Here is a 24,850-nt window from a genome sequence, read left to right as displayed (position 1 = left end):
ACACACATGTGCAAACACGCATACACACACCGTCACTCCTTTCGCTCAGGCCCTGCTCAAGTGCCACACCTTCTGAGCCTTTCTGGCTCTGTGCCCATGGCTGCTTTTTCTCCAGCTTCATGGGAATCCCCCTCGTGGAGGTCATTCTGGACCAAGATGCGTCCTGCCCCTGCCTCTTCGCCTCCTGAAGACGGGCAGGCTGTGCTACTTCCTGAGGCTCTGGGCCCAAGCTGAACAGGCCAGTCCTTCTTGCACGGACACACCTTGGCCTTGTGGGATGCAGGAGGCGTGGTCCCCCAGTCCTCGGACTGTCCCGATTGCCCTCCTTCCTGCCCTAGGCCATCAGGCGGCTATGTCCGTGCCTTCCAGTCTGATGAGAGGGTCAGCCTCCTGAAGGCAGGCCCAGGCCTGAGTTTGGTGTCTGGCACCAAAGAGCTCCTTCCTTAGCCTCTCATGCTGCAGCCTGGGGTGTTTCATTTCCTTTTGTCCTTGAGACTGTTCTTTTGGCAGAGGACCCTCCGGCTCTGCCCCAGCTCTGCCCTCCCCTTTGTCAGCTTAGTGTTGTCGAGGCTGGGCGGGGCTCCTGAGCAGGGCCCGAGGCCGACAGTGCTCACCAGATCCGTTGGTGTCCTTGACAGTGCCAGAACATTACACTGTGGCCGAAGCAGAGATGGAGATGGGCAGTTTGCTGGGACTGTGTCGTGGCAAAGCTCCGACCTCCTCCCAGGTAACATAGCCTGGGTGCTGAAGCCATGACCTGGCATCGCCCGGAGGTCCCGACCCTGTGGTGTTGTGTGTGTGTGTGTGTGTGTGTGTGTGTGAACATGCACGTGCACACGTGTGTGTGTGTGCATGTGCACATCTGTATGTACATGCATGCAAGTGTGGGGTGCATGCGCATGTCAAGTGTGTGTGTATCTGAGTGCGTGCATGTGTGCACATGTGTACTATGCATGTGTGCGCAAGTGTAGGTGTGTGCATGTGTATTGTGTGTGCATGTATGTGCATGTATGCAAGTGTGGTGCATGTGTGCATGTGCAAGTGTATGCATGCATGTGTATGTGTGGGTGCTTGCATGTATGTGTGTATATGTGTGCTGGTGCATGTGTACAAGTATGTGTGTGTGGGTGCTTCTGCACGTGCATGTGTATGTGTGCATGCGTGTACGCATGTACTGCATGTACACAGTATGTGGGGGTATGTGTGTGCATGTGCGTGCGCATGTGTGTATGGGTGGTGTGTGCATGTATGTGCACATGTGGGCACATGTGTGTGCATGTACTGCATGTACACACTGTGGGGTATGTGTGTACATGTGTGCATGTGCACATGTATAGGGGTGGTGTGTGTGCGTGTGTGCATGTGCATGTGTATGTACATATGTGTGCAGTGTGTATGGGTGGGGGATTTGGGGAGGCACTTCTGTGGCCAGCCTGCAGACCTTTTGGGAGCGTGTCCACCCTGCCCTTGGTCTCTCCTGAGGTCTGTGAGCGGTCCAAGCTCGCAGCAGCCCTTTGGTTCTGCTGCACCTGTCTGAGCTCCATTTTTCTCAGCTTGAGCAGGGGCCTGTTAGCGTCCTCGTACTCCACCTACTCCAGGCTCCCAAGGGTCACACGCATCCTTAGGGCTCAGCCTCACTGGGGGATTGCCAGGAGGCGCCACCCCCTGGGGTCCGTGAGAGGTGAGAGGTGGGGCAGGACTGTCACCACCAGTCCACTTTTCTAAGAGGCCAGGTGGGGGCATGTTGTAAACTGATTGCTTCTGGAAAGAGGGACGTGCCAAGGTCCCCCTCACCTGACCTTGTTGGCCTTTCCCAGCTCTTCCTGTTTTTCATCGTGGGCAGTGACTTCGAGTCCAGCCTGACGATGGAGATCATCGTGGAGTCGACGATCTCTGTGAGCGAAGTAAGTGACAGCAACCTGCCCCGAGGAGAGCCCAGGTCCTCTGTGCCCCGAGTTGGTGGGGGGTGCCCTGGCCTTCCCAGTGGGGAGGCACCTGTGCCAGAGGCCTGGCCAAGGTTGAGGGGTGGCTGCCTGGGCGTCCTGGGCGTCGTGGGCGTGGGCTTTGCCCCTTCAGAAAGACGGGCCTGCTGACGAGGCTCGCCTGTCTTCTGAGGATCCCACTAACCTGAAGCATCACTTCTCTGTGCTTTTTTCTCCTTAGTGTTTGAAGAAGATGCTGGAGAAAGCTGGTCTGCAAGGTCAGTGATGTGAGAGGATGTGCGGCATGGTTTACCGCCTTTCCTCACAGTCCTTCCCATGTTATAAACCACTGGGACCTTTGGGCCTCTTTCCTGCGCTCTTGGCAGGCGGTGCCACTACACCTTCTTTGGACTCTTTGAAAACTGAAGGCACCCAGTAGATAGATGGTGTTTGGGGGGAAATTAAGGCCCTTTAGAATCAACCCAAAGAGGAAAAAGAAGGAGGGTGGATAATTCCTGCCTGCCTGTCCGCGGGGTGAGGTGATGGCCATGAAGCGGGAAGAGAAGAGGTGGCGGTCAGAGTCGTGGTCTGAGGACCTCACCATGAAACGGGGCCTGGTGCTTCCAGTGTGAGAGTTGAGGGCAGGGTTAGGGGCAAGAGCCGGGGGCTCGGGTTACGGGAAGGGCAGAAGGACCCAGGTAAGTGGTGACCTCCTTATTTTGGAGATGTCTCTGTTGTTCGTGTCCGCACATCCCGTGCATCCCTTGTCTGCATCTTACCATGACTTTGTCACGGAGAACCCATCTGGTGTGCAAGGGGCCCAGTAGTGGAGGATTCTGGCGGCCTCCTGTGACCAGCTCATCCCTTGTTCCTCAAAGCTCCCCATTGGTTATGTGGCAGCCTGCTCACACCCCACATGCCCATCACCATTGCCTTCTGGGTGACCCTCAGTGCTGGTTCTTTGGAGATAAAGTTATTGCATGGCTCAGTAGGCTACTTGGTTTGACTTATTTTTCTTTCTTTTAAAAATTATTTTTATTAATTTCTTTAGGTATTTCCCAATTACATGTAAAAATGTTTTAGCTGTCATTTTTAAAAAAATTTAAAGTTCCAGATTCTTTTTCCCTCCTGTCCCAGTCCCCTCCTTGACAAGGCAAACAGTTTGATTTTGATTATACATGTGAGATCATGCAACATATATTTCCATATAGTCACGTTGCGAAAGAAAACACAAACAAAATAGCCAAAATAAAGAGTTATACTTAAAAAAAATTCTATTTCAATCTTCGCTCAGAGTTCCTTAGTTCTCTCTTTGGAAATGGATGGCATTTTCCATCATGGCTCACTTGGAATTGTCTTAGATCGTTTTCTTGATCAGAGTAGCTCAGTCTTTCACGGTTGATCATCCCTATGATATCACTGAGACTGTGCACAACCTTCTCCTGGTTCTGCTCACTTCACTTTGCATCAGTTCGTAGAAGTCTTCCCAGGTTTTTCTGAAACCTCCTGCTCATCATTTCTTATGGCAAAATAATATTCCATCACAATCATATCAGCCATTACCCAATTAATTAATTGGAAATTCCCTCAATTTCTAATTCTTGGCCACCACACAGAGAGCTGCTATCAATATTTTTGTACATGTGGGTCCTTTTCCCATTTGCACGATCTCTTTGGGATACAGCCCCAGAAGTGGTATTGCTGGGTCAGAGGATATGCACAGTCTTACAGCCCTTTGGGCATAGTTCCAAACTGTTCTCCAGAATGGCTGGATGAGTTTACGGCTCCGTCAGCCATGTGTCACTGTCCCAGTTTTTCTGCAGCCCCTCTAGCGTTTGTCATTTTCCTTTTCTGTCATGTGAGCCTATCCGGTAAGCGTGAGGTGCTGTCTCAGAGTTGTTTTAATTTGTGTTTCTCTAATCAGTAGTACTGATTTAGAGCAATTTTCATGTGACTATTGATAGTTTTGATTTCTTCTTTTGAAAAACTTCCTGTTCATATCCTATGACCATTTATCAACTGGGGAGTGACTCTTATTTTTATAAATTTGGTTCACTTCCCTATGTAGTTGAGAAATGAAACTTGTTGAAAAATTTCCCCCAGTTTTCTGTTTTCTGTCTAGTTTTGTTTGTGCGAAAAGCTTTTTAGTTTCATGTAATCCAGATGATCTGTTTTGCTTCCTCTGATCTCCTTTGTTTTGCTTGGTCAATCACTCTTCCCTTATGCATAGATCTGAAAAGCACATTTTTTCATGTTCCCCTAATTTACTTATGATATGACCTTTTATGACGAAATCAGTGGTCCATTTGGACCTCATCTTGGTGTATGGTGTGAGTTGCTGCTCTATGTCTCGTTTGTGCCAAACTGCTTTCCGGTTTTCCCAGCAATTTCTATTAAATGGTTGAGTTCTTACTGCAAAAGCTGGAATTTTGGGATTTATCAAACTCTAGATTAACATGATAATTTGTTGTGATCCCATTTGGGGTTTTCTTGGCCAAGACACTGGAGTGGTTTGCCATGTCCTCCAGCTCATTTGACAGATGAGGAAACTGAGGCAAACACGGTTAAATGACTTATCCAGGGTCACATGGCTACTAAGTATCTGAGGCCAGATTTGAACTTAGGACGTTGTCTTCCTGACTCCAGGCCTAGTGCTGTATCCATCGTACCAGCCATAGTGGTCATTTACTTCTGTGTTTTATGTACTTGATTATTCCACTGAGTCTCCATTCTATTTCTTAGCCAGTATCAGATTGTTTTGATGATTTATAATGAAGGTTGATATCTGCTATGGTTAGGCCACTTTCCTTAACCTTTTTTTCATTGATTCCCTTGATCTTCTGGACCTTTTGTTTTTCCAGATAAATTTTGTTACTATTTTTCTAGCTCTATGAAATAATTCTTTCGTAGTTTGATGGGTATGGCACTGAATAAGTAAATTAATTTAGCTAAAATTGTCATTATATTGGCAATTAATATTTTTCTAATTGTTTAGATCTGACTTTATTTGTGTGAAAAGTGTTTTGTAATTGTGTTCATATAGTTTCTGGGTTTGTCTTGGCAGGGAGACTCCCAAGTATTTTATCTCGTCCGTAGTAGTTATTTAAATGGGATTTCTCTTTCTAGCTCTCCTCCTGCTGGGTATTGTTGGTAGCCTGTAGAAATGCTGCTGGTTTATTTATATCCTCCAACTTTGCTGAAGTTGTTAATTGTTTTAACTGGTTTTTTAGTTGAATCTCTAGGATTCTGTAAGTATACCCTCATGTCATCTGCAGAGAGGGATAGCTTTGCTTCCTCATTGCCTCTTCTAATAGCCTCCATTTCTTTTTCTTCTCTCGTTGCTATAACCAGCATTTCTAGCACCATGTTGAATGATGGCGGTGATGACAGGCATCCTGTCCTCACTCTGAACTTCTTGTTGGAAAATGGCCTTTAACCTGTGTTTGATTCCCGCCAAATCAGATGCTTTTTCATAATCCACAAATAAGCCCAGTGAAATTTGATGTTCTCCACATCTTTAATTTAATTGGGAGTGCTCAAGATGCTGGCCCATTGTTGAAGATCACTTGTGAAAGCCTTCTTCCTCCCTAGCAGTAAGCCTCATGAAGAGTTTGCCTACGTAAGAACGTAGGCTCTGGTGCAAAGTCACTGATGTTCTCTCCTTCATATATTGGCTAACTCTTTGGTAACCTCCCTTTCCTCCATATTCTCTGTATGTCAGCCCCTCAGCGACCACCTGTCGTATCGCCTCCAGCCCTGATTTCTGAATACGCTGGGTCCGCCATGGCTCTCTCATGGGGCCACTGTTATCTCATCTTTGTTCTTCTCACTGCCATTTCTATCTCTGTAAGCACTTCTTGGAACTGTGACATTGAAGGCCAAGTGTAGTGGTTCTGTTGTCCCTTGATGGTGCTCAGGTTGGATACCATGATTTGTAGGTGGTGGATCTATTGGGTGGTGTGATTTTTATCCCATTCACAATCTTCAGTTGTAGAACAGGAGAGGGAGGATTAATGCCTAAGGAACGTCACTGTGACTATAGTAATATCCCAAATAAGTGACCAAGAGAACACATGACTTGATCCTATATGCCTACTTTCTTGTCTATATAAACTCTTTATGACCATTCATCTGTACTTGAACGGTGGGCATCCGCCGTGAGAACTGACTGGCTGAGTGGGGACCAAGAATTTCAGGTTAGTAGCTAGTGGAGCATGAAGGTAGGAAACCATTGGGTCAGTACAGGTGTGAAGGTGAACTGAGGTAGATGCATTGGGACAGTAGGGATGGTTCAGGAACCAAAGGTCATGATTCAGGCAAAAAAATACGTTTAGGGAGAAAAGAGACTCGGAGTGGAGTTTCATGGAAGTTGAAATGGCAGAGCTGGAGGTGTGACCGTGTTGGTGGGTGGCTGAGGTTGGGAGGGAAGGAAGTCGCTGGAGTTGAGCAGTCTGGTTGCCGGAGGTGTTGCCAGAAGGAAAGGCAAGATCGCTGGTCTGCATTAGTCCAGAGACTCCTATTCCCTCAAAAAATGAAGGCAGTGTTTGCCCATCTCCAGTTGTGTGGCCTTTCCATCGTCCTATCTGCCAGTCCTTCAGAGTCCTGGCTTGGCCACTGGAATTCCCCAATGACGCACTACCTTGTTAACCATTTTTGACATGTCTTGTCAGGTCCAGATTGATGGAGGTAGAGTTGAGTCTTTCTGCCCTTTCTCCATTGTGGGTCATCGTGGTCTTGTACCTCTCACTCCTGTCTTCCGCCTCAGTTTATTTGGACCTTGAGTGGGTCTGATGGATGCCTTTACAAGACCACCACGTCTCTTGGGGATTTGTCCTCAACCACTTCCAGCCGCTCTTCAAGGCTTTACAGATCTCTCTTTGTCCGTGAATTCCTTGTGCATCCACTTGAGTTTCTAGGATTTTGTCATTAGGTTCTGCGTGGGTTGACTTGTCCTGTGGGACTTTTAGTCATGGTCCCCTCCCCAGCCTTCCGTTCAGCAAACACTTCTCAGGCACATGCATCTGTTCCAGATGCTGGAGATACAGAGGAGCCAACTGGCAGGGAGCTGGTGCATCCACAGAAAAGTGAATGTGAATGTGTCCAGAGTAATTGGGGGGTGCTAGCAGCTCAGGGTCAGAGTCAGCCTTCATCAGGAAGTTTCACTTGAACTCTGCCTTCCCAGGGGACAAGGTGTGGTGGGAGCAGGAGTGTTACGTGATGGGAGAATACTGGCTGGACCGTAAAGTACATTCGGGGAGGACTGTGTGGTAAGCCTGCATTGTTAGACTGGAGACCGTTTGGGAAGGGCTATCAGGGTCCAGCAGAGGAGTTTGTAGTCTGTCCTCAAGGCAAGAAGGAAGGAGCCCCTGAGGCTTTTGAGCCCTTGATTTAGCACTGTCACTTGGGCAACTCTGGTGGGTGTGTTGGAAAGGGGAAAGACATGCGTCAAGGTGACCAGTTAGGACTCTGTTGTCCAGGCAGGAGGTGACACGGGCCTGCAGTGGGGTGGTGGCTAGATAAGTGGAGAGCAGGTGATGGATGCAGGAGACTCTGACTGGAGGAGAGGTGTGAGGGGGAGGAAGAGTCCGTACAGTAGAGAATTCTTGTCGGACCTGGCTGGTGGGATTAAACGAGGGTGTCCCCAACAGAACAGAGAAGTGAGGACAAGGGGAAGGGACCAGAGTTTTGTTTTGGACGGGAGTTCGGTTCTTTGGGGGCCTCCATTTGGAGATATCCAGTAGCCAGCTGGTGATGTGGGACTGGAATGTGAGAGAAAAACTTGGGTCGTGTTTATAAATAGGAGAGTTTCATAGGTGGTAGCTGAACTCATGGGAGATCCTGAGGTCACCGAGAGAGATGAGGACCCAGGACAGACCTTTGGGGTATACTCACAAGAGCTGAGATACAGAAGAAGGAGCAGCCAGAAGGTTTGAGGAGAACCAGGAGAGAATTCTGTTGTGATGAAAACAGGAAGAGTCACTCGAATTAGGACTTTGCCTTTTTGTGTGTCCAGGCCCCACCTTGGGTAGCAGATCTGGGGACGTTTACGGACCCCTTTTTTCTCAGAATCTTCTTTTTTAAACGTGTAAGGTACATGAGATTGAAAAACAAGCTATTTTATCTCTTTTGAAAAGATCAAGAGCCCATGGGGATGGGGAGTGCTGAGCAGGAGGTGGGGGTGGTGAGTAGGGTCAGATGCTGTGGAGACGTCATGAGGATGAAGACTGCCAGATGCCACTGAGCAGGCGATGGGGCCGGGAGGGGTTGGAAGTCACTAGCTTCCTGGTGGCCCAGTGTATCAGGCTGGTCATGGACGGGAAGTTGATTGGCAGTAGCCCAGAGGAAGGGGAGAGTAGGGTGGCCTATGGACACAGAGTGGGTGGGGACGGCATCGATTGGGAGGAAGGGACAGGGAGCAGTGCCTCTCTGGGGTGCTGGCTGAGCTGTCCGGGGGTGGCATAGCCATCTCCTTCCAAGACCCCACTGTTCCTGCTGCCGCAGCCAGGCCATCCTCAGTGGTCACAGTCAGGTCCAGGGGGCGGTGGCCAGCGTCACTCCCACCGTCTTTTGAAGAATGAGATTGTTGTGAAGGCGGGTTTGGGATTGAACATCTACTCCGTGTAGTTGGGAGAGCTGCCACTCGGCGTCTGGGCTCAGTGCTGGCGCTGAGGGTTCCCCAGATTCCCTGTCTGAGGGTCTGCTGATCCTCAACAAATGTTCTTCTTTTCCTTGAGTGGTCTCTGGATTTTCCACATGTTAATAACGATGACGATGGTATTCCAGTAGCTGATGTCTCTCTAGTGCTTCCCAGACACGATCTCGTTTTTCACAACCAGGCTGCGAGGTAAGTACTCTGGGACGTACTTTATCCCCATTTTACAGGTGAGGAAACTGACCTCTGAAGTTGTGGCTTGTTTCTGGTGACACAGCGTGGGAGGCTCGATCCAGCAGGGAGGGTTCTGGCCGAAGGGAAGCTCCTCGAAGACAGGCATCGGTTCTGTCTGGTCTTTGATCCCCGGGCATAGTAGTTGCTAAGTGCTTGCTGAGTGACTCAGAGCCCTGCACTCTTCTTCCTATAGTGGGCTGCCCGGTGATGCGTCTGGTCCTCTTCGAATTAAAAAGTACGCCCTGCTCTTGGGACCATCCCTCCATGTCTTCATGTCATCTCTGAACTTGAACTCCCTTCTCACACCAGGAGATCCGGCTTACCTCATTTTCCATTTGTATATTGGTCTCTGAGACCACGGTTTTGGTTGGGGTCTTGTCTCTTGGAAATACTCGTCCCCTTCCGATCGGCATTCTTAGCCCAGCGCTAGACCTGCATCTCTCTCTTTGGTGTTTGGCGTGGCCCACACCAGTAGCTTTCCCCTCATCTTCCGTTTTCAATTTAAATCCTCCGTCGCCATGTTCATAAGACAGACGCACATGCTTCTCTTGGTCCTTGCTGCACAGAGTTCATCCCTGGCCAAGAGCCTACCATTACTTTATTTTTAACTGCAGCCCAGAGATCCAAATCTTGTGACCAGACCGTCTTAGCGAGCCTTCCACTTTGGGATATCTTTCTTCCTTTCCTCCCGGCGCGGAGTTGAGCTTACTGCCTTTTATTGGCCGTGAGCAGATTGCTTAAAGATCCTGGTGCCCGCCCCACCTCTCCTGGCGGATGTCCCGGCTTCTCAGAGCGTCCCGGCCTCAGTCCCTCTGCCCTCTTCCCCACCTCTTTGTTGTCCCTCCTATCTTGCCCCTTGTCTGTCCCCAGTGATTTTATATACCCTCATTATTTATGTCCATTCACCTATAATTCATTAATTTTTATAGCATGCAGCAACTTGTGTGGCATTTGGTTGGAGGCCCGAAACTCCCTGTGAAAGGGGGTGAATTAAGTGCTGGGAGGATGTGCCCGGCCTCTTTGCACTCACTCATGCACGCTGGAGGAAGGGTGATGCACTTGCCCGTTTCATCAGGGCAGGTATGTCCATCAACGCACCAGCGGGTGCCCTTGGCCCCCGCCTCCCTCACGTATCACCCTGTTGGAGCTGCGTTGGATCCAAAGAAAGGTGGCATCTTGATGAGCATCCTTATAAGAATGCCTTCATGCAGATTTTTATTTTGTCATAGGTGACGCGTGGCATTTGCGCAAAATGGATTGGTGCTTTGAAGCTGGAGAACCTTTAAATGAGGAAGTAAGATGTTTTTCTACTTACTTTTGATCTCCCCGAGTGGTGAAGTCTGTCTTGCATTCAGTGATGTAGACTTGCCCTCCCTGTGAGCAGGACCATTCCATGGGCGTTGGGGTGGTCATCAGCAGGCAGGAGTGGTCCTCATGGCTCTCTGCCTGTCACTAACCAGGTGACCTTGGACATGTCCCTTAACGTCTCCTAGCCCATTTTCTCATCTGTAAAATTATATTTTGGATTTAATGATACTAATCAAACTGATTGCTGCAGTACTTTACGTTTCCAAAGCTACCCTCCACGGCTCCTCCCGTCTCCCACATTTGGTGGTTCATGGTTTTAGAGGAACTTTGGAATATTCTAGAAATGGCAGAGGGCTGCCTTGGTGATGGCGACTACCTCAGTGAGAACCTCGGTCAGCCCTCCTCCTCTTCCTTTTGACACGGAGGGCATGTCTTGGTCTTAGGCCCAGAAAGGCAGGAGGCGTTGGGGCTGCGGATGGAGGGGAGGAGCGAGGGACCAGGCATTTATGAAGCCCCTCCTGTGTGTCAGGCACTCCTGTTAGTGCGTTACAGATGATCTCCTTCGATCGTCGATGAGCCGGCAGAGTGAATGCGTTGTCAGTATCCAAAGCCCAAGTCCTCAGTCCTCAAGCATGGGAAGTGTCCTCTGGGGCCTTCCAGGAGGGTCCTCTCACCTAGCAGGCCACAGAGGCTGTGGCTGGCCACGTGAGTCTTCTCAGACTCCTTAACGTATCTCGAGAAATTACCTTGTTTCTTTGGGGTCCTTAGGCTGATGATGCTCTAAATTGAAGGTAATTCTAAACACCGTTAGGGCCCAGAACCCTAGACTGCCATTCACATTGGGGTTCTCTAACAGCAAGAACTTTGAGGGTTCCCTTTCTCCCCAACCTGCCCCTGTCCACCTTCTGCTTTGCTCATGCTTACTATTAGTCTAGTCCAGTGAAGATGACCAGTGCCCAAGCACCTTGCTCCAGCATTGTTGAATAAGAGCACAGAGTTCCCTCTGAGGGAGAGCTGTGTTGACCCCCATTCCCAAGAGGAGCAAAGGGACCTTGTTCTGAGGCTGCTCAGCCAGGACCCCACAGCCTGTATTATAGGGATACTTTATCCGACTGAGGGGTGTTGAAAACAGCAAAGACTTGGACGTAACCACGCGCTTGATTATCGCCTCCATGTTGATGACGCCTGTGTCTGTCTCCCGTCCTGTCTTCTCCCCTGAGCTTTTGACCCAAATGTCCAGCTGTCTATTGGAAATTCCTCCTTAAATGTCTTGGGGTCACCCAAAGCTCGGGCTATGTGAAGTTGGACTTAAGCCTTACCTCCCACCTCTAAACAAATGAAAACTGAACCCGGCACCTGACTTCTGTTCTCATCTTTCCACAAGAGACCCTGCTTGAGCATCCCAGTCACTGGTGACTTCCTTCTTTTCTCATCCCCCGTACCTATCTTCTCATCAGTTCCTTTTTATTTTTTCCTATAAATATTCCTGCTCATCACACCTTCCTCCGTTTGGCCATGACCACTGTCACCACACCAGTGCAGACAGATCCCACCTTACCCCCAACCCCTCCTCCATTTCCTTTCTGAAAGCCTCCCTGCCCACCCCAGCTCTCATGGATCTCCCTTTCCTCTTCATCTTTGCAGCCCGGGCCAACAACATTGGGGTCCTGGTTCCATGCTGTTCTCTCACGTCTGTGAATCTTGTCTCCTTAACCAGAGTGTAAGCTCCTTGCGGGCAGAGTCCCTTTCTTAAGTTCTTCCCTATCTCTCTATTCCCAGGGACACAGTAGATTCTGAATCCACCACCACAGATTCGCTGCTTGAATGTCACTTAATCCTTGTTAATGTTTTGCTGAAAAGGTCCTGCTAACCCAGATACCCAAACTGAATCTGTTCTCTGCCCCTAGAATGCTTCCCTGAGCGAGCTGATGATCAGCAGCGGGGATACTCTGGTCTTATCTGAAGGGAAGCTTCCACCCAAGGTAAGATAATAATGCTGAAGAGATTGATTCGATTGGATGAGGGAAGGAAGGAGTGGTGCCGTGAAAGAGTGAGAGAGGGAAAGCTGGAGGGAAGGAGACAGGGAAGGGCTGAGGGAGGGAGCGAGAGAAGAAAGGAAGGCACAAGTGAGGGAGAGAGGGAGCTTGGCACTTGCTTGGGAAGGGCAGGGCATCATTGCTGCGAGCACCGAGCACCGCTGCCCTGCCAGATGCTCCGACCGTGTCCCTCCAGAACACTAACGTTTGCTCTTCCTGCTGGGCCACGGCCCGTAGGAAGCGGTGGGAGGCTCGGCCCTCAGGCGCCATCTGTGTACATTTCAGTTCCCCAGTAACTCAGACAAGGCTGAGCAATGCTCTCCTTTTAAAAATCCTCAAAGAAATGGTCTGAATTGATTAAAAAGTCGTTCTCTGTCATGAGCCCATTTTTATGTTAGGAACGGTTTTTCCAAGGTATTGGCGTGTGCCTAAAAACAAGTTACTCACTTAAGTATGTTAACATTCTTCCCCAAATCTTGTTTGTGCTTGGGGTGGTATTAACTATTCTTTAGTACTACCCCGTCCAGCTTGTGCTGCTTTTTCATGGCTCCTTAACGAGTAACAGTTTTTTGGTTTAAAATGGTGAGCACATTACGCCAGTTCCTAGACCTAAAAAGAATGCATGAAAGTGCAAATCTGAAGGCTGGCTGTGTGCCAAGTGCTGATGACACGGATCTAACCCGCCAGTCAGGCCTGTGTGCAAGGGCCCCCTCACACGCTCCGTGGGGGTGAGGTGCTGAGGCCGAGGCAGAGGAAGCCATGAGAGATCCCAGGGCTTCAGCAGGCATCAGGAGGCCAGAGCAGCGGGCCTCCCTCGAGTTGGTGACCCCCGCCCTTCTGGTGGTTGGAGCTGGAGCAGCTTGGATGGGTTGTGGATGGCCCAGGAGGATTCTGGGATGGCCCTGGCTGGAGCAGGTGGGGAAGGGTGCCCTGTGATTACTGCATCGGCTCTGTCAGCACTCCTCGGGTTTCATTTCCATCATAATAGGGTTTCCTCAAAGTGCCTGTCTGGTGGTACCATCCATCAGCACCCGCTGGATGGCAGGAGAACCCTGAGGACCACATTAGCCACATCACCCACCAAGTGGAGGCTTTGAGAACCACCCCTGAAGGAGGCGGTAAGTCTGATGTGTGATCGTAGCACCACAAACACCGGCAGATGGATTTGGAAGGCCAGCGTGCTCATTTCTGGTTTTAAAAAGTTAGCAGAAAGATTAATGAGCCACATTTTGGAAGGGTCCACTGGCCTGCAAGTTGTAAACCATGTATAAAATCTTTCTTTGGTGGGTGGGCAGGGGTTCCAGTTACTGGTAATGATAGGTGATATTTATGTAATTATCTTTTCCAAGTGCCTTCACATTTGGTACCAGCAGAACCTTTGAGATTGGTCCTGAAGATGGGTCATTGTTGTGATTTGATGGACCCACATAGTGAGGGCTCATAAGCATTGTGTCCTGGGCCCCAGAGCTGGAAGGGGCTCCCTCCCCACCCTCCCTGAAAAGGGTCCTGTCATAGCCTCCGTGAGGTTAAGCCTCCTCACTTCCTGCACTCCTCCACCGCCGGGGGTGTGATGCCTTGTGAGAGGCCCTCTTGTTCAAAGTCACATCAGCTAGGCAGTGAGCAGGGCCGGGCCACAAGCTGTCCTGTGGTCCTGCGTGAGTCCTCATCGCTCTTCTCGGATGCCTCGAGGTCTTCCAAGGGCAGACGAGGAGGCCTGTGTGGGAGCGCGCCTTCCTCCCATGTGTCATTGGGGGCCAGGGTGCCGACTGTAGGTTTCCTTTTTCATTCCTGGGAAGATTGATGGAAAAGTAGCCACGTCTGTCTTTTAAGGAGAAGCATGCCTGCAGTGGGGCAGCCGGTGCTCCCTTTCCCCACTTAAGACATGCTTCTAGTCCCTTAGGTATGGTCTCGTCTTCGTTGCCACTGCATGTCTGTCATCGTCTTCCCGTCTCTGCCTCCCATTGTGTGGCTGTTTTCCCCTCCGGTTAATGTAGGAGTCAGCCTCACATCCTGCTATTCTTGGGAAATGCAGTGGCCTGTAGGTGACCTGGGTTTGATTTACTCCGTGTCCAGATCCGCACAGAGATGTTCCAGACATCGTCCAGCCCGAAATGCCCTTTACTTTTGCGGGGGACGTGGAAATCTCCGAAGAGGCTTCCGTGGCGGATCTCAAGAGTCAGGTCTGGCTCTTTCTCAGCGTATTTCAAGGGTGCTGTGGTTTCTGGTCAGTGCAGTGTTCATCTGAGATCAGGGGTGACCACCAAGCTGGGGCCCGAGCACAGGGCATGGGCATTTTCCTAGTGTGGGCTTCCTTTAGCTCCTGGCCTGTGACCCAGAGGCCAGAGTCGCTCTGGTCATTGTCAGCAGATGCCACGCAAGCCCAGTGTTATCCATGGGGCATTTCCTTTCAGACACATGGTTCTTGTATTTGCCAAAGGCTGATGGTAACCGTTTTTACCTGGGTGACGCGGGTGGATCAGCCCCAGGTGCCAGCCTGTGCCTGACTGCAGATCCCCTCCACGGCTTCTCCAGGAGCACGTGGCCATCCCGCCTTTCCTCACCGCCTGGCCCCCTCCTGGTTCTCCGTTCTGATGGCCAGGAAGTCTTGCCTTACATTAAGCTCAAATCTGTGTCACTGCCCCACCCACCCTTTGCCCCAGTGGCTGAGCAGAGTTTAAGTGTCCCTCCTCGTGGGGCAGCCCTTCTGAGATGTGAAGCTCCCTGCCAGGTCCTTCCTCAGTGTTCTGTCTGGCAGGCTCACAGCGGAGTCTCGGAGCCAGTCAGCATCTGGCCGTCCCGTTGGGGTCTCTGGTTTCTCTGTGTCCTTCCTAAAATGGGGTGCCTAGGACATGAGGAGCACCTTTCCTCCTGTGGGGCCCGGCCCAGCCCCTCGGTCACTGCATCGCCTGGGACGCTGTTAGCTCTTTTGGCTACAGCCACGTCAGTCCCGTCCTGTCCTTTTGTGGAATTGAGGTTTTGGATCCAAGTGTAAGATTGCACCTTAATCCTTGCTGTGTGTCCTCTCATCAGACTGGGCATCCTTGTCCAGAAGGCCTGGTCATTCTCATGGGACGGCGGTCCTTTCTGTTAGGCCAGACTCGGCCCCAGGCCAGGCCTTCCTCGGAAGAGAATTGGTCAGGCAGGCAGCTTGAAGAACTAAGCACCTGACCATTCTCTCTGGAGGAAAACGTGGCCTCCTGGGCCAGATGGGGGGTGTCGGAAATTTGCCTTTATCGAGGCAAGCAGGCCCACGAGCTGGCGGTCTCACAACAGGACAGAGAAGCGTACGACAAAGGCAGGGCTTCTGCTTTTTGTTCCTGTACCTGGACAGAGCCTGACCGTTTGTGAAATTACCGTGAGCAGGTGGCTGAAGGGGCGCACAGTAGGACTCGGGCCCCCGAGAAGGGGGCAGCCCCCTGCAGCCTAGAATCTTCACTGATATGGCTGCCCTCCCTCTTCTTCTAGTTGTAGGAGGGGGTGACCCACTTCATACACACATGCACCAATTTCAAAAACTCATTTTCTGAAACAAGCATGAGGGAATGGATTCAGATTCGCGCAAAGAAAGTCCCTTCTGCCCAGTAGAGGGGCGTGCCCTGTCAGGCAGACTCCACCCCCGTTGGTGTGTCATCATCTCCATAGGTAAGAGCTTTTTAAAGAGGGCTGCTTGTTAACATTTGGGGAAATGTCTCCTTTTCCAGGTCATGAGCTTGCCGTCTTTCCTGGACTTTGGTTTCCCGTCTGCTGACTTTCTCAGAGCCTGGACCATGGAGAGTAAGCGTCCAGGCAGGCTTTTACGGAACAACCAGCAACAACTCAAGTAGGTTTCTAGCGGCTTCCTCCGCTTCAGTCTGTTAGCGCCCTGCAAAGCCGGATGGTGAGATCAGTCAGTTCAGGCAGCTAGTAACTGGCCATTCCACGTTGGGGGTCGCACGTCAAACGTTGCTTGGAACAGCTGAGCTTCACCAGATTGTAGGCCCAGATCCCCGGGGCTGTGCGCAGCTCTGTGCCTAGGCTGAAGCCTGCGAGGAAATGCTTCATGGCCTGCCTGGGCCCAGCAGCTTTTACGTGTTTGAAGTCAGCAAAATGAAAGGCTGAAATGGGATGACAGTAAATCACATGATCTCTCTCTCTTTCTGTCTCTCTCTTTTTTTTTTTACCAGGGAGTATAAAGTAGGAGGGAGAACTCAGATATGCATAGAGCCTCTTCAGGAACGAGAGACCTTGGGGTAAGAATTTCCGCTGTCTTTACACATGCATACCCATGTACACACACACACACACACACACACACACACACCACACTGCATACACGTGCAGAGTGATGCACACTGCACAATGCACACACACATGCCCACGCTGTACAGTGCATACACATGCACACACACGCACAGTGATACACACATGTGCACGCTGTACGGTGCACACACATATGCACAGTGATACACAAACGCGCGCAGACAATGCATTGTGCATGGCACGATGAACACGTGTACACATAGGCACACACATGCATAGCGGTGAACACACACGTACACATGATGCATTGTGTGCTGCATGATTTATACATGCACAATGCATGCCCACATACACACGTGCAAGCGTACACACACACACCCCTTAGCACACACTAACATTTTCTCCCCACGTTGTTCACTTGGATTCACTTTAGTGTGACAGATGACTCCCTCATAGAATGGATAGTGATTGTCCCATAGTCATTCCCTAGTCCAAGAGCAGGCTTTGCCCTCTCTGTTCTTTTCTGAGTCAGTGCCTGTGAAATCCAAAAGGTTCCCGCCCGCCCCCCCCCCACCATGCAATGTTGGTGATCATTGGGTGCAGCTCACGCAATTAGTCACGTCCCGCTAAGAAGCCCCGAGGGTCCTGTTGCTCGATCTGACCTGAAATACACAAAACCCGTCTCTTTCCCGTTGGCCATGGCCGGGACTCTTATGTCAGGGATTGGGGGTCAGGCCTCATCAGGCCTCATTCAAAGTGACGGCCAGAGAGCTTGGCAGTGTCAAAGGTGGAATTCGAACCCGGGCTGTCCACTGTAGCACTGATGGAAGCCCCCTTCCTCCTGGACCCCCCAGCCCCCTGTGGTGCCGGGCTTCTCAGCATGCCTGAGAGATCCCGGCGAGCAGTAGAGAGTGAGTGGGGCGTGTCACAGAGGACGTTGGGAAATGAGGCCCTCAGACCCTCTCGTGGACCGGCCCAGCGCCCGGTGTGGATGCAGTGCAGGCTGGTGAACTGGGGCAGAGAGCGAAGCCCGTGGCTCCCGAGGGTTTCAAGGCTTGTTGGGGCTGGCTGCCTTGTACGCTTCTGATTTCTTGTTGAGGAAGAGAGGCGCCACCCCTGGCCGTGGCAGACGCTGATTGCTTCAGAGGAGATGCGACTGCCCAAGCAGAAACGTTGAGGGGTATGGACAGGGGCAAGGCAGAGGCCTCAGGTGACCCTCTCGATGGCCCCTGGGATCCCCTCGCTCCAGACTGAGGATCGTGCGACTCATGTGCGGGCGCCTCTGTGATCTTCTACGGTGGACACATGGTCTCTGCTCATGTGGGTGGTGGGGAGGCTCCAGCGTGGCCAGAGAAGGGGGGAGGGGTGATGGAGCTCAGGCACCGCTATTTGATTCACTGCTTGCTCCGCTGGGCCCTGGAAATACAAGCATCGTGAGCAAGAGGCAGCGGGGAGCACAGGAGTGCCCGCCGTGGACCCAGCAAAGGTCGGCTTCCTGTTGGATGAAGCGCGTGGGCTGGCACGTGAGGAAAAGAGTCTAAGAGGAGAGAGGAGACCCCTCGGAGGTGGAACGTTTAGTTCAGACACCATCCAGTAGACTGACTTGGCTGGGGACCAGCCTGCGGAAGGCATTGAGTGCCAGGACGCAAAGGGGATGGGGAGTCCTGTGTCCTGGGGCTTCTCTCTCGTGGAGGGCCGATGACAGAAGACCTGGCGTGGGGGAGGCCGAGCAGGAAGCCGTCCTGGAGCTCCAGGCTCGAGAGCAGCAGCTGGGTGTGGGCAAGGAGGGGGTGTGGACAGAGGCAGGCCGGCCAAGGCTGAGCGGCCAGGTACAAGCTACGGACCGCCTGAATGCAGGGAGTTGTATGGGGAGGCAGTCGGCTTGGTGGGTCCTCTCTCTGTCCATGGTGGCCTCCAGTGGAAGGGAGAAGGGCTCGAGGAGGCAAGGTTCAGTGAGGGTTGTTACGGCCATGGGCAGCGTGGGCCTGGGGACGCGGCAGTGCAGGAGCCAGGGAGAGGGGAGGGCATGAGAATACGGGCACCGGCGGCGAGGGGCTGCCTCTTTGAAGAAGGGTGGAGAGGAGGCAGGGCTGTGCCCACGAATGGGCCAGCTCTGCGGCGTGGTCGGGGGGGGGCCCCCGGGGCGTACTGGAGGAGGGCTGGTGGTGTTGGGTGTGCCGGGGGAGGGGTGTGTTCTTAGGCCTCCTGCCAGACTCGGACCCCTCTTTGGCGCGGGTATTTGAGCCTCACTGCCACCCTGGGAGATGGGGGTTAGCATTATCCCCATTTAGCAGAGAAGAAAACCGAGGCAGGGAAAGCATGTATGTGTCAGAAGTGGGATCCCAGCTCAGGGCGTCCTGCCTTTGAGCCTAGCGCTCGATCCATGGCTCGGTTGCCCTATTTGTCATTCCTGAATTGGCTTCGAATATGACCTCTGCTTCTTTTCCCTCCCAGCCCCAAGGACATGCTGCTACGGACCCAGATGGGCATCCCTGGGGAGCGGGCCTACTACCCCACCGTGGACTTTGTGTGGGACATCCTGAAGGAGTGCACGGCTGTGTCCCTGCGGCAGGGTGTGGCTGCCCACTACTGCCTCCCTGTGGACGGCATTGAGATCGCCAAGTACTTTCCTGAGAAGTTTGAGTGGATGCCCATCTCTAGTTGGGTAACGCCTGGGGGGCCCGCCTTGGGTCATCTTAGCGACCAGGCCATGTTGGGGGACCCTCCAGTGTTCCCCCAGGCCCCCGCTGGCGTCACCCATTCAGTCGGCTTTCCTTGTTAATAGGACCTGCAGGTTTCCAAGAGGAAAAAGAAGAAGAAGCAGGAGAATTTGCAGATGGCGCCTTATTACCTGAAAGATGGAGATATTATTGGTGTGAAGGTGGGTGCTTTGCAGGTTCATTGGTTCTGGGAGAGGCCAAAGGCATCCCCCCCATTTTATTTTTAGCACGTAGCCTAAGCGTTTTCAGAATTTGCTCTTGTTCGTGAATGGGTCCAGAGGATTCCAGCAAGCTCAGCCACAGTCGAGGGTCAGCTCGGGCAGGGCCGCAGAGGCCTGGAGAGCTGCTGTTGGAGTCAGGAAGACCCGGGTTCTAGTCCTGATTTTGGACCCTGGACAAGGCCCCAGCGGCTCTGAGATAGAGCTTTCTCCCCAGGACTTCTGCAACAAGGAATAGATAAATAAAATGTGGGTGAGAACCAGAGGGGGGGGGTGTCGAAAATGCCTGAGGCCGTTGCCCGCCCGGGGATGTCGAGAAGGAGGAGTGCTACCTGGGGGCCTGTGGGCGAGACAGTGAGAGGCAGGGTTAGGAGAGGGAGTGCAGGTGACCCAGCCCTACTGCGCGTGGCAGAGCTGCACCTACTCTGGCAAGGAACGCAGGAAGGTGGGCTCTGGCGCTCTGCTAAGGCCAAGGCGGGGTGCGTGACTTTGCTGGTCTGAGGACCTTCCAGTGAGGCAGATCCGGCCGGCTGGCTGGGCTGTCTGTCTGCAACGCTGCCCTCCTTTTCTCGCTTTCTCTCCTTGGACTGGAAAGGACGGAACCCGATAGGGCCGAGCTTGTCTTGGACATAAGTGGGCAGGGGCTTTGGGGTTCTTTAGGCCCCAAAACTTTTTTTTTCCCGTTGATCTAAAGCCCCTAAAAGACACTTCCCTACTATTTTTCATATTATCTAAATTCCATTTCGGAATTGGTGCCGCTAAGTGGCACCACAGTGTACAGAGTCCCAGGCTCGAGTCAAGGAGACTCATCTTCCAGAGTTCAAGTCTGGCCTCAGACGCTTACAAGCTGTGTGACCCTGGGCACGTCACTTCACCCTGTCTGCCTCAGTTTCTTCATCTGTCAAATGAGCTGGAGGAGGAAATGGCAAACCACTCCAGTATCTTGGCCAAGAACACCCCACATGGGGTCACGGGGAGTCAGCCGTGACTGAAACTACTGAACGACAACAGATTCCATCTGTCCTTAGAATTCAGCTCTTCCGATTCTGTAATTCCTCTGGTTAAAGTAATTACTCTTTTTTTTTCCTTTCTTTTTTTGCTAGCCAATGGGGTTAAGTGACTTGCCCAGGGTCACACAGCTAGTGAGTGTCAAGTGTCTGAGGCTGGCTTTGAACTCAGGTCCTCCTGACTCTGGGGCCGGTGCTCTGTCCACTGCGCCACCCAGCTGCCCCTTAAAGTAATTACTCTAGCAATGCCTTCTTCCTCTCCTGCTGCTGCTCCTACCCCTCACTGTACAGGGCCTGTTGGCCCAACGAGGCTCCTGGAAGATAATACCTCTTCATTGCTTTGATCAACAGAACCTCTTGGTGGATGGCAATAGAGACTTCAGTACCCTGAGAGATGATGTTGGCAGAGAGAATCAGACCAAGCTGTTTGGGGGAAAGAGGAGAAGGTAATGGGGCTCTTCCCAGTGGGGTCTGGGGCACGTCTGGTCACTTGGCTTAGAGCCAGATGCCTGTGGAGGCTCCTATGCAATGATGTGTGTTGTGGGGAAGGCGGGGTGTGCCACAGCGAATACTTGGGGATCAGGCATGTGTCTGGAAGATAGCCCTGAGGGAGCTCTCGGATTCTCTGCAGGGTGGACGTCCCACTTGGGAGGGACTGTCAAGGAGGCATCAGAGCGCTTCATGTTCAGTTCATGTAATGGTCATCGTGAGGCTTAATTAAGCTTAGTTTTTATATACTTCTACCAGATTATGGGAAGAGAAGCCCTTTAAAAACCGAGTTTTCTCTCAGCACGCAGTCTGAGGGAAGGGAAGCCTGTGCGGTGAGGTTGGGGGCTGCTGCCGCGGCCCTGGAGGGCTCGAGGGGGGCTCCTCCACTCAGGGAGGCCGGATCTCGGGCAGACGCCTCTGGGAGCCCCATGGATGTCAGTGTCCAAGAGGCATTGTCTGTTTCTCTCCCAGGCGCCAAGCTGTCCAGCTGCAGAGAAGTGGAACTGAGGTAGAAACACACGTGCCTGAGAAGCCACACAGACCAGAAACGGGGCTTTCCATCAACGTGGGCGTTTTTAGATAGCACCGGATTGGGGCTTTGCGAGAGGCCAGCTGTGACCCACCCACCGACTGAGTCCCGCGATTCGGTGTTTGGTTCGAGTGGGAAGGAGGGAGGGAGGGAGGGCTTGTGAGTGTGGGACCAGGAGGCATCGCGGGAAGCCTGGCAGGGGACCCCCGCCCTGTGTTCATCGACCCAGGACTCCTAACCGAGTCAGCTCTGGGCACAGAAATGATCAGTCCATTCAGGGAAACCAGTGGCACGACTTTATCTCTCTGAGGATAGAGCTGGCCATCAGTGTAGACAGACCCAAGCCCCTGAAGCTGCTCTTGGCCCCCAGGCCTGAGAGCGTTCTCTGCCTCAGGCAAGGTGAATGCACTTTATATCCACTGTGTGCAGACGTCCCATTTGGTGACCTTCTCTCTGAGGGCCTGTGAGGCGAGTGAGACCTTGCAGTGCTCTTTGGAGAGAGAACGTTTGGGACGTTGGTGGTCTTCACTTCTGGAGTGAAGGCTGGTGGTCGATAGAGACCTCCCTCATCTCATGGCTCCTTGGTCCTGTTCCCGGAGTCTCTCCAGACTTTCTGGGCCACTCCCTTAAGCTCGGTTCCAGCGCAGAGAGCAGTAGCAGCAGCAGCCCTGACCGACTGCTGCCAAACACGGATTTTGTCTGTACTTCATACTGTCCGTTGGTCTGTTTTTCCTATAATATTTCTTTTATACATCAAATGGTTTCCTTTTGAAATTAGTTTAATCCATTGTCTTAGAGCCCTGATACTGTGGTCCCTGACACATAAAAGATAGAGCTAGACAGGAGTCATCGCGTGGAGAATGCAGTGGGGGCTAGAAGTGACACCCCCTGTGTTCCATAGCGGGGCTTTCCATGTAGCAATCTGGGGGTGGGATTTGGAAGAAATGGTTCCCACTTTTCTGATATTCTAAATGCCTCAGTCTCCCTGGTTATCCTCCATTCTCGCCGTTTTGGAAAATTCAGATAAGCCTGTTGTTTGGTTCATTTTCTCAGCTAGTATTAGTTTGACATTCACTGTTCTCCTTGGCCGAGTTTTGACATTCTTCTGTGCTGAAGACTGGGAAATAAAGAGTGTATGAAATAAGCCTGGTGTTTTCTTGGTATTGTGAAGACTGCTGGCATCCATTGAGCCGGATAAAGTCAATGGCCCTATAAACCACAAGGTGTAGACCCTTTCCCGGGATGATGCCGATGGGACGATTCCAAGGGCGTGTCACCCCTGACGTCCGTGATCACACTCGTAAAACCAGTAGCGTGGCGGCAGGATTCTCAGCCCCGTCTGCTTCATAGATGTCTTTCAGGGCTTCTTTTGGGAGAGGATCTAAATCGTAAAAAATAAGGGATGGGAATGACGTGTGCGACTCTAAGGGAAGCATTGCTGATCAGCTAGCAGCATAGGAGCCATAGATGGACGGACGAGCCCTGTATCCTGTATGGAACTGGAGAGGAGCCCCTTCCTTTCCCTGCCTGCCCATCCCTCAACCCCGCGAAAATCGGGACTGTCTGTCCTTTAGGAATTCTGGCTGACGTGGGAATGTGGTCCCTTTGTACTTGCAGCGATTGCTCAGCAAGAGGTCGGCTCAGCTCTCCACCTTGCCATCAAACCACACGTGGTCCCTTTGGCCGGAAGGATGGACCTCAAGCATTCTGGAAACCTCTGGGATTGGAAACGAGCATTGGGATTTCCTGATTAGGGAATGACAAAGTCCCTTTGCATTGTCTAGCTTTTCCGTTGTGTGGCCTTTACGTCCAGTGCCGTGTGATAGCTGTGCCCTGAATTGCCAGCCATGTCTTCTTTGTGTGATACGATCTGCTGATGAGAAGCCCGAGATCTTGCCGCTTTTTCTTCCCCCCGTGTGCCATGATTGGGATTTAGGATGTGCCTGCAAGGCGTAAGGTAGCATTTGCTGCCCTGACTGGTCGGAGCTGGCTTTCTTTTGGGGCAGTGAGTGGTGTGTCATGGGGGACTTTCCTTTTGTGAAAAGTCATCATGGAAGAGCCAAAAAAATGCTGCTTTTCAGGGGGAAATAGAGCACTTCAAAATCTGCGGCCTTGGTTTTCCATTGACTGAAGGGAAGGAAGCTTTGTGATATGTACTTTGGAAACTAAATAAAAATGGCTTATGTGAAGAAACGTTGTGTCTATATTTGTGGTGCAAGTTCAGAAGGGTTGGGCTTTGGCTGTGAAAGGGGCCAGGCCCGGGAATCCCAGGGACGAGCAGATTGCACGGGCCAAGGCCCCTTTGACCCTGGACCTTCTTTAAGTCATAACCCTTCCCAAGGAGGCGGGTTCTTCAGCTGTGACCAAACCCGCATCTGCATCCCTCCTGCGGCCTGGAGAACCATAGCCCTCCGCAGTCCTGATGCGCAGGGTGCTCTCGAGCCTGCTGCTTCTCTCCATCTCCCTCTACCTTTCCAGGAAAGTCTGTGGAGGCCAGTCATCGGTGGGCATCCTACGACGAGGCAGGCGGGTTGGCAGGGGATTGATCGTTCTTGTGTCTGTGGTGTGGTCAGCTGGCTCCCTCCAGGAATGAGGCTCCCAGGCTGCCCCTTCTGGCCTCTGGCGACGGCTCCCAAACTTCGGGTGACCCATCTGTGCCCTCCCATTCTCTCCCAGTCATTGGCCCAATTTTTCTGTCTGTCTTGTCTCTGACGCTGGTTTTGTTTGCCACAGACCAGCCCTTGCTGCAGCCTGCCGTGCCCTAAGGTGTGCGGAGGGAGCAGCCAGGTAGAGGCCCCGGCACACGGTGCTTAACAAAGGTGCTCCTCGGCACTGGGCACAACTGGGCATGTCGGCGTGGTGGGAAGAAGGGGGTTCACTGTGGCATTTTGGAAAGAGATGGCTGGCATGGGTGAGGTGAGGAGGCAGGGTACAGGTAAGTTACTGGGGAAAAGGATGGGAAGGTGTTTGGGGGTGGCAGGCTCAGCCTTCCCCCCAAAAGCTAAGACAACTGGGGACCTTCCCTGCCCTCTTCCGAACTCCGCCCAGCCCCAGAACTCTCAGTAAGGTGGGGGGCACAGGATAGGCAAGGCCAGAGTGCGTGGCATGGGGGGGGTCAGGAGCAACTGGGGGTGACCCTACCCTTGCACCCTGGAGGGCTGGCTGGCCAGCTTCAGGAATTGGGAGGGCTGTCTGGTGGGGCAGCCCCTCCCCTCTCTTCCCCCCTGCTCTCAGCCCCGCCTCTCTCCTCTTTCCCCTTGCACCCAGCCCCGCCCCTTTCCCTGCTCCCAGCCTCTCTTCCCCCTTGCTCTCATCCCCTCCCCTCTCTTCCCCTGCTATCAGCCCCGCCCCTTCCCTCCCCACCATGCTCTCAGCCCCACCCCTCTCCTCTTACTCCTGTTCTCAGCTCCTCCCCTTTCCCTGCTCCCAGCCTCTCTTCCCCCTGCTCTCAGCCCCGCCCCTCCCCTCCCCACCATGCTCTCAGCCCCGCCTCTCT

The 24,850-nt window shown here is 52.4% G+C and overlaps 1 protein-coding gene across 4 annotated transcripts in view; it reads left to right on the top strand.

The window, feature by feature from the left end:
• Positions 1-21,485, top strand: part of LOC114025730 (ubiquitin carboxyl-terminal hydrolase 40-like) — a 64,132-nt gene extending 42,647 nt beyond the window's left edge. For all 4 annotated transcript variants that reach the window (XM_027839209.1, XM_027839199.1, XM_027839228.1 and 1 more), the window contains 13 exons: positions 639-727; positions 1,818-1,904; positions 2,164-2,200; positions 10,038-10,102; positions 12,024-12,098; positions 13,141-13,270; positions 14,226-14,332; positions 15,854-15,972; positions 16,316-16,381; positions 18,846-19,056; positions 19,177-19,272; positions 20,688-20,782; positions 21,297-21,485. In XM_027839209.1, the coding sequence (XP_027695010.1) occupies positions 639-727; positions 1,818-1,904; positions 2,164-2,200; positions 10,038-10,102; positions 12,024-12,098; positions 13,141-13,270; positions 14,226-14,332; positions 15,854-15,972; positions 16,316-16,381; positions 18,846-19,056; positions 19,177-19,272; positions 20,688-20,782; positions 21,297-21,408 (1,289 nt within the window). In that variant the 3' untranslated portion in view covers positions 21,409-21,485. The remainder of the gene's footprint in view (positions 1-638; positions 728-1,817; positions 1,905-2,163; positions 2,201-10,037; positions 10,103-12,023; positions 12,099-13,140; positions 13,271-14,225; positions 14,333-15,853; positions 15,973-16,315; positions 16,382-18,845; positions 19,057-19,176; positions 19,273-20,687; positions 20,783-21,296) is intronic.
• The last annotated feature ends 3,365 nt before the right edge of the window (positions 21,486-24,850 follow it).

The sequence above is a fragment of the Vombatus ursinus genome, unplaced genomic scaffold (genome assembly GCF_900497805.2).
Source record: "Vombatus ursinus unplaced genomic scaffold, bare-nosed wombat genome assembly UNPS02004679.1, whole genome shotgun sequence".
NCBI lineage: Eukaryota > Metazoa > Chordata > Mammalia > Diprotodontia > Vombatidae > Vombatus > Vombatus ursinus.
The sequence above is the reverse complement of the archived record's forward strand: the minus strand, read 5'-3'. Positions and strand labels throughout refer to the sequence as shown.